Source organism: Anguilla rostrata, chromosome 5, assembly GCF_018555375.3.
Source record: "Anguilla rostrata isolate EN2019 chromosome 5, ASM1855537v3, whole genome shotgun sequence".
NCBI lineage: Eukaryota > Metazoa > Chordata > Actinopteri > Anguilliformes > Anguillidae > Anguilla > Anguilla rostrata.
Genome location: NC_057937.1, coordinates 52,393,227 through 52,402,552, shown reverse-complemented (window position 1 = coordinate 52,402,552; position 9,326 = coordinate 52,393,227). Strand labels below are relative to the sequence as shown.

The 9,326-nt window shown below is 40.7% G+C and overlaps 1 protein-coding gene across 2 annotated transcripts; it reads left to right on the top strand.

The window, feature by feature from the left end:
- The first annotated feature begins 201 nt into the window (after window positions 1–201).
- LOC135255650 (uncharacterized protein C11orf24 homolog) lies at window positions 202–8,310 on the top strand. Of its 2 annotated transcripts, XM_064337110.1 has the most exons (5): window positions 202–494; window positions 3,218–3,290; window positions 3,767–3,990; window positions 4,914–5,039; window positions 5,204–8,310. In XM_064337110.1, the coding sequence occupies exons 3-5, from the start codon at window positions 3,852–3,854 to the stop codon at window positions 6,151–6,153; spliced, it is 1,215 nt and encodes a 404-aa protein (XP_064193180.1). In that variant the 5' UTR covers window positions 202–494; window positions 3,218–3,290; window positions 3,767–3,851; the 3' UTR covers window positions 6,154–8,310. The 2 variants fall into 2 exon arrangements, with proteins under 2 accessions (XP_064193180.1, XP_064193178.1); XM_064337108.1 differs by lacking the exon at window positions 3,218–3,290.
- Window positions 8,311–9,326: the final 1,016 nt, after the last annotated feature.

Genomic DNA, 9,326 nt, shown 5'->3' with positions numbered 1-9,326 from the left:
GCGTGTGTTTAATAATATGCGTTCAATAATAAAACTTTCTTTTATCAGAACCGTCATTTCCTGTATTAATTTATCCCGATTTATGCCACGCGAGCTACTCAACCGCGAGCTCAACGAATAGCGGCCTGTATACAGCCCAACGTTATATCCGTTCCACTCTGCAAACTTCGCCCATTGTTTCCTGTGTTAAATGATAAGAACCCCGTGTTACGCCAGTAGCTGTGAAGGCATGTGTGATGACGTTACACAGGCAGGATCTTAAACGTCGGGGATGAAACTTTATCCAGGGCTACTGAGCAGTAATGAAAATAGGAATTACATTAAAAAACCGTTCTAGATGGTTTGTGTGAAAACATAAATAGTGACTAGATATCGACCTTCCAAGCTGTAACTAGCTGCTGAACAGTTATCTGCATGACGATTGGGCATAACAATCATCAACAGCGCCATTGCCTTTTTGCAATAGCTAGCTAGCTAGCTATTTATCGTCTCCGGTAAGTAGATAACATAACATTCTACAGTTTTGACTGTTTACAAGTTTTCAGAATATTTAATCTTTAGTAGAAAATAGCAACATTGTGCCGACTTACGCGTAGCCTAATGGGGTTTTGATGTATGATCTGGACTAGAAGGTCCAGCGCATCGAGTTATGATCTCTTCGCTAGCTAGCCACGTTACTAGCTAACATTACATTAAACACACGACGCGTGCAAGGCTGTCCGTAGCGTTAACCAACAATCTAATATCCACCCACACCTTTGATCAAAGCATACAAGCTGTACATAATTTCCGAAATTGCTTTTGCTTGCTTGCAGGAATTCTCGCTAACCAAGTTACTTGTCAGATTTGAATCTGCAAATATGTTCCCCTATGTTCCTTATTTAATTACCCAGCTCTTCCAGTATCTTCTATATTAATTTAGCACGTTTACTAATAATATCAATGCCGCACCTTGCACTGTTAGTTAGTGTCTTGCGCATAGTTCAAGTTTTTTAAAAGCGTTCATTTCGCGTGCAGTAAGGTTAACAGTACAATACTCGTGTTAACGTTACATCACCGGCATTTGACTGTATATGTGTAACTTTTCGTACCTGTGTAATGTAAGGCTGCAGTTTATCTAATCTAATCTTGTAATAGCGCTCACTTGGCCTGTGAGGGAGATGTTTTGCCCAGATGATAATGGTGACTGCCTGACTATCACCTCTTGTCTTTGTGCTTAATTAACCATACTTCACTACCACTTACAGAAGTTTTAGAAATGGAATTTGCCTGTATTCAAGCCAAGGTGCGAGCGGCTCTGTTCTGATTGATAACATCGTGGTTTGGACTATGAGTAGGGAGAGCTGTTGTTCAATAGAAGCAAGGCTAGAGATTGTATCGATGGTGGATAGTCACCTGAGTCCTGGTTTTACACTTGAGATTGAATGTTTAGCTTGAGGGCAGGACACAGTGACCTCTGTTTACTATTAAACAGGATCTATATTTCCATGTTCAAACATGAAGGGAAGGGGTTATACAAGATATTAGATGGTCTTGGGGAAACATTTGAAAAGCAGAAGTTGTAATTGCTGTATATATATATATTATATCTTGATAAAAAGTGGTATCTGGTGGTCCTTTTCATGAAAACTTGGAAACCATGTGACTTTTGGAATCTGTTAGGACTGATGTAGGAAAAAGGAATGTTTGAGAATGCAGACTAACAGTGGTAGGACAGAGGTATTTGAGAGCACGGAGCTGGTTGAGTGTCACAAATTGCAAATGGGCAGCAGGCAGTAGCCGTGAAGGTCCCTGACATTACTCATTGTTCCTCTCTGCTCTGCTGATTGGCTGTCTGTCCAGAGGCTGTGGGACTGTGCCATTTGTGCACAGATCTGTTCTCTGCATGCAGTGGGTGTAAAATGAAAGGCTAGAGTGGGTCGGGTCTGTTAGCAGCACCAGCGCTGCAGGCCTCAGTGCTGTATGTGTAGAGCTGAGGGATGTGTAATGTGTGATTAGCTATAACATTGATCAGTGCTGTTGAAAGGGAAAGCACATGGGCTGTGCTATTATCATGACAGACCTGTGAGGCAAATTCTGCTTCAGTGTCCGTGTGCTGCACTGTTTTGCTGTACTCATGACTAATCATATGAGTACAGATCCATATTTATATAAGTGCTAGTGTGTGCTTTTCGCATTGTACACATTACGCCATCTCTCAGAGAGTGAGCAGGTTCTGTCGTAACTGTCGTCTAGAGCTTGTGGGATAAATCATTTTGGGAAGTACTAGGCATATGGGCGGTACAGTAGCCTCTCTTGTCAGGGTACTCTACCAGCACCCGGGGAAAAGCAGTACAATTCAGAGCTATAATCCTACCCACTTTTTGGTTGTAGCCATTATTTTTGACTATCACATTCATTTAGTGAAGGCAGGTGTAAGGGAAAGGTGGTTAGTCCAACTGGGTGGTTTGAATATAAACAGATGTAGGAAGGCTGGTGAACTGTGAGATGTGTGTGTGTGTGTGTCAAATATGTCCCACTTCCATGCACTGCCCTCTGACCAGTGTCTCAGCTGGAACTACCCTGCAGTATCTTTCTCTGCTACAGTGCTTTTGGTCCCTCATGTTAGTGTGAGAGTGTCTTCAGATCTCAAGATCTGACTGGGCTCTGTGGCCTGGAAATTCTTATGTGGTGGAACACATATTGATATTTGACTGAGCCTGGTCAGCTTTCTTGTGGTTATGGACATGGAGAGTTTACTGTCATGTTCACTGACACAGTGTAACCATAGTCTTTTCAGTTTAGGTCAAGTGTACATGTAAATGAGTTGTGAGAATTAAGCTATGTTTCCTTCAGCACACTGTATTTTATTGTGGGATAACAACCACAGACTAAAAATACACACAACCCACTCTTCAGCCTACAGAGGATACACTGTCCTACTCAGCTCTTTTGTCTACATTGTAAAAGGCTATGCGGTACAATATCAAAATTCCATGCCAAATAAGGATTCATTTGAGGAATACCCCTCTACTCATGTTAAAGACTTAAAATCTGAACATTAAACCAGTTGTTTCAATACAATAGCTCCTATTTAATAAATAATTTATAATTTAATAAAATTTTTTATTTAGTTATTTATAATAATATTATTAATGATAAGGATGTATTTATACAAAATAATTACATTGCAATAATTACATTAATCGGCATATTACATTAATTTTGTTTGTCTCAGCATTGGGTAACATGCTTTGTGGATAGTGATGGAAATGTAGGCCACTCCGCATAATTATTGGACAGAAAAAGAGGTGAGTGAGTGCGAGTAGGTGAGTGTTCTGCTCTACGTGCAGTACAGATAACGCTGTGTTACTGGAGGGGTAACCCATATAGATTACAGGGGCTATCGACAGTCAAAGTCCCAGGTAGGGGCCTGTGCTGCCTTCACTTGTGTCAAACTCTCCTAGACAGTCACTATATGTGCCTTTATCCCCCAGAAATCATCCACCATGTCTGCAGTTCTCCTTCACAAATCTTTCACCATATCTGTGCAGTTCTCCCCCAGAAACTATTCACTATGTTTGTACCGTTCTCCCCTAGCAAACATTCACCATATCTGTTCTAGTCCTCTTGAGTAACCATTCACTTTGTCTCCACCTCAAAAATGTTTTTGGCAAGCATAACGCAGATTTTTCTTTTTAGTGCAAATTAGGCTAAGCCTGGGCATTGAGGCCCAAGGTGCAGGGTGAATGAATCATCACAAGCAACTGTTAATTTTCCTCCCCAGGTGTGCAGCTGTGATGGTCATGTTAACCTAGCCCTCAGCGCCACCTCTTCCCGCCTGGTCCCTCGGTGTGTCCTGCCCTGTTGCCATGACGTGGTGCGCCCTCACTGCCACGTCCAGCCTGTTGCTACTGTTTGTGGTGCCCTCCCTCTGCAGCCATACAGGGGAGTTCCCCAGCCTGGTGGCCAACCTGACCCTGGACAACGAGGCAGCATGTGTCTATGCATGTGAGTCTGGCCAGCCACTGCCCCAAAAGGCTGTCTAACATGTTTTTATATTGATACAGAAAAGGCTATGCTCAATCTCTGTGGTATATACATATTTATCCTTTCAAATTTCAAGGATATAGGCTAAATTTCCAAGGCACGGAAATTAGCACAACCTTATTCATGGGTGACAGATACAATGTGTCCACTTTAATATTATATTTTTTAGGAATTTAATATTAATTTCTTACAAATATGCAGGGCCTGGTAAATGTATTCAGACCTTTCCACAGTTTTCGCATTTTACGGCATAGCCTGAAATTAAGACATGCTCCTCACTTTCAAAGCAACTGTGATACAAATGTTTTGGGAATGGGGCTTATTTGGAACTTTGAAATGCTAGTAATGAAAATGGCAAAATACATACATTTTAGCTATTTTAATCTTATTTTTTGAATGGTTGCTTGCATTACTGTAGCCTTATTTTTTTAATCAGGCTTCTCTCAATTTTAAGGCACACATCAGGAAAAGAGCACACAAAATATAATGGCCATTTAATATTCATCTGAACATTAATCATTAGGAAGCAGGTAGGCATATCGTGCCACCTGGACAACGCTTGGATTCGACTGTTCTTCAAAATGGAGTAGGCAAGGATAAAACAGGTTATGCTAACAGTGCCTTTGAACAAGCAACATAGTTCAATAGCCAAGATGACTTTCCAGACGTCTGGAGGACATTGACATGCACGAATATGCACAGCACTTTTTCGGTATGTTCGGTTCCTTTGTGAAGTGCCTGACATACTGGAGTATGTATGAATATAAGTATGAATATCAGAAAATTAACATTTTGGATATAAGTGTCAAGTTGATCTTATGCAGTCTCATATTTTGCAAATAACTGTCTCCATTTTCTAAATGCAGTTTGTTTTTGCTTCATAGGTAAAGTCTTTCCAGACTGTGATTTGAAGGCCTTTGAAGAAGAGAAGAAAATGTGCTATTTTTTCAAGTGTCCCAATGGCACTGACTGCCAAACTTTCACTGTGGACGAGCTTCTCAAAAGCCAAGGTATGTGTAGATCAAAAATCTGCAGCATGCCTCTAAAGGATTAATTATTGACTGTTATGTGCATACTCAAAATGATATTACGCCTCAGTAACAACCATAGAGCTACAGTAGATGAGTAGCATTTTGTTTTTACATTATGTTTTTATGTTACATTTTTTTTTCAGGAACTGGTGACCATGTTGCCCCAGAAAACTCTCAATTGCCCTTGTCTCCAAGTGCTTCTGTTCCTGCTGCCATTGATGACTTGTTGCCCCAAGAGCACCAGTCAAACTCGTCATTGCCCATCCACCCTAACAGCAGCAACACAGATTTAATGCTCGACAAGGGTACAAAAAATAGCACTTTACTTCCAAGCAGCACGACTTTATACTCCCCGTCCCTGTCATCCACTGGAGACACCTTGGGGCAGGGACCCGCACCTGTGGCTACAGCTGTTGATAGTACACCTTCACCATTTCAGCCCACAGGTGAGGCCGCTCCCACAAATCTCACTACCATTACCAGCAAACCTGCTACCATCAACATCACTACAACCATGACTACCATGCGTACAAATAAGTCTGACAGTGCGGCAGTTACGCCAACGACCCAAATCTCACTGAATAAAACCTCTGCAACAAAACTTACCACCACAAACGCTGCAAATCTGACAACCACAGCCGTGGCAACAACCGCAAAGACAACAACCACGTCAGCGTCAACTTCCACGGCCATCATGACAACAACACCAACAGCCACAATCTCCAAAACGCCACCGGCTACCACCTCAACTACGGCCATGGCGAAGGAGACGCCATCACTGACCACAGTGAATGTCCGTAGCACCCCTGCCTCCTCGCTGAGTGCCCCAGAGCCAGTCACCAGCCCGCCCAGGACTACTCCAGGAAAGGAGGGAGGAAACGGTAAAAAAGCCATTCTAGACGTCGCTGCTGGCCCTCTGACCCGGCAGCTGGTGGACACCAGCTCATTACTGGCCGTGCTCCTGTTCGGCCTGATCTTCTTCCTAGTCACCGTGGCCCTTTTCCTCACGCAGGCCTATGACAGTTACAAGAAGAGAGACTACACCCAAGTGGACTACCTAATCAATGGAATGTATTCAGATTCAGGCGTCTAATGGCTAAAGCTGGGAGAGTTGGTGTTTACATTCCAAAAATTTCATTTTATATTAATTTGTCTTGCTTTTTTCTTTCTTTTTTGCTTTTTTGGAAAGGAGTTTAGAAACTGCTTAAGGTTTGAATGGTGACACAAATATGTTTCCACACAGACGTCACAGTAATAGACAGGTGCGATCTTCTGATTTTGGTTATTTGAACATGTTTGGGGTTTGCATTTTCCTATGGTTTTGATAATCACCCAGCATTTCCTATGCAGGCATTGTGCCCTTGCTGTCCATCTATGATGCTGCTGTTCAGTTTGCTGTGGCACACGTAGTATCCAACAGCTCCACTAATTTGGATTGTTCTGTTTTTTTTTTTGTTTTTTTTAGAATGAGAGCTTCTCAGCACTGCAGAGCTGCTGTTGAGAATTCCTGTCCAAGTTTTGATTGTTAACATTTCTATTCAAAATTTGAGTGAACACAGGCCGGTTCTGCAATGCTATGGGAAGGGAATAGTACTGTTGTATAAATTGGGCTTGATAAAATGAAGTGCCAACTGATTGAATAATATTTAACTTGAATAAACTTTAAGGTCATTAAGCTCTTTAATTCTTGTCAAAAATACACAGTGAAAAATGCAAGCCCTAAATATGTACCGGATGTTCATACACCAACCTGTTTCACTGTATCTGGGCCATGCTATGTAGGCGGAGTGTTGAGTGTGTGTTTGTGCGTGCGTGCGTGCGCGCACATGCATGCTCTCTTATGTAGCTGATGCATCTTCATCCGCAAAGCCGTGAGTACTGAGTCTTAAATTTCAGTATTTGCTAACCATTAAACATAGAGAGGTACAGTTTGCTTATGAAGTGAATAACTCATTTTACTTCATTTTATGTGTGTGTGTGCATGTGTGCATGTGTGCGCGTGCGTGCGTGCATGTGTGTGTGTGCACGTGCGTGCGTGCACGTTAAAGCAAGATTATTTCGCGTTTTGTAAACATGTCTCAACATTTTATTTCCTGAGTTCATTATGCAAGACTTAATTAATAATGCCTTTCCCTACAATTATCACCAGCCCCCTGGCCCCCAGCACATTTTTTATTTTTTATTCCATTTAATGGGTTAAGAATGAATGCCAAAATAATATCCAGAACTCTGGAGCACATCCTTATGAAGCCAAGGGAATCACACAGCCATTATGAAGTGCATTCAAGCAGCAAGGAAGTTAAAGAAACTTTCTAATGTTTTGGAGCTGCCAAAGAATAGCACAAATCAGATTGTTTATGTGCCAATTTCTGTCTGTATAGTCTAATAATGCACTATTAAAAAATGAAACGGGTTTTGCAATAATAAAAGCAGGCTATGCTTTTCATAATTTCATTTAACCAAGAAATGTCTTTTTTAATTTACACAACAAATACAATGTGTGTGAGACAACACGTTTACAGATTAGTCCTGTATGTGTAGTACCCTCTAATGAGGACAGCTCATTCTTTTTCATAATAATCATTGTTTGTGATGTATCTCCACAAACTGTATAGATGTACTATTAATGTGTACAGTACAGTTGATTAGCAAAATGTACATCACATTAATATCGGAAAGAAAGCCTGCACTTAGAGTGTAGTGATAAGACCCTGGGAACATGATAAAGACACACTTCCTGTTTTGAGAAAATGTAATGTTAGCTAATTGGCAAAGAAGTGGATAAATGCTTTTGGAGCAGGTGGGTTTTGTTGTTTGAGAGGGAGAAAAATATAAGGTGTTAAGAGTTGGCTATAGGGAATAGGCAGAAGGGCTACTTTCATTTGGGAAAGAAGGGAAAAAATATGAACCGAAAAAACAAACTGGACAGATGAGCACATAGCTGTATAAGGGTGTATGTTGTTTTTACACCACAGCTACCTGTCCTGCCGTTTACTTATAAACGTAATCTCAAACCATTTCTTACAAATCTCAAATCTTCTTCTGCTTAGCCAAAGGTGCTACAGCCAACAGCTGAAAAAACTAAACCCAAATAAGATTTAAACTGTCACAGTTAAGTCAGTAGCCCTTCAACTGCATTGCATTACTGCAAGTTACAGGCGTGTGTCTTTGACGCCTATTTCATTGTAATGTTTTGTTTTCCCTTAGGCATTTATGCAATAAACTGCTCTGCAGCATGTACATGTAGTAACTGACTGTAGAACACTTTCTATAACTTTATGGGAAGGTCAGATGGAGGAATTCATATTCAGGACATTAGACCAAAATATTGTGTATCATGAAACTGGTAAACTGTGTTATGAGCAAAGTTCAATCGTTGAAACCCATATTTTGTTGTCTTAAGACAAAATAATCTTTCAGACTGTACAATGCCATGAAAAGAAAATTCTCCCCTTCCTAATTTCCTTTATTGTTGCATATTTGTCACATCGGCAATGGCTGAACGTCTTTGGACTGGGGTTGGGTATTGTTTGAAAATTTTCAATACCGATACCAAAACCGATACCTTTAATTCGATACAATACCTCCACGATACTTTTTTCGATACTTTATATTATGAAAACCTTATCGGATTATCGGCCAACTACTTTTCTATAAATGATTATACAGCGAGCACCATAATTCATTGGACAGTGACACATTGTGTTATTTTGGTTCTGTACTCTAGCACTTTGAAATAGAAAGGATACAATGACAATGAGGTCAACGTGCAGACTGGAAGCTTTAATGTGGGAGCATTTTCATACATATCAGATGATCATATATGCATAACACATATTTTTAAATATTTGCCATCTACGTAGTTACTAATGTTCAAGTCGCCTGTATACAACTACGCCGGTAGTGATTAGCTGGCTGCGATAGCGTTAACGTCGTCTACCGTAAAGTATCGAAATTTGGCACCGTTTTTTCCAAAATAATTTGATACTCGGTTGGACCGACATAATTCGGTCCGTGCCAATTTTTGATACCCAACCCTACTGATATTACATTTTGTCTAAAGATCTGAAACAATTTACTGTGACAAATGTACAATACTAGAGGGAATCAGGAAGGGGCTAATAGCTTTTCACGGCACTGCATGTGTAACAGCAAAGTAAGTCATTCTGGAAATGGTCATGGAAAAATGACCTCTGTGGATGCAGTGTGTTTCTGTAGAGGACATAAACTATATGATGTGTGAGGTTTTATGTCACTTGGAAAAGA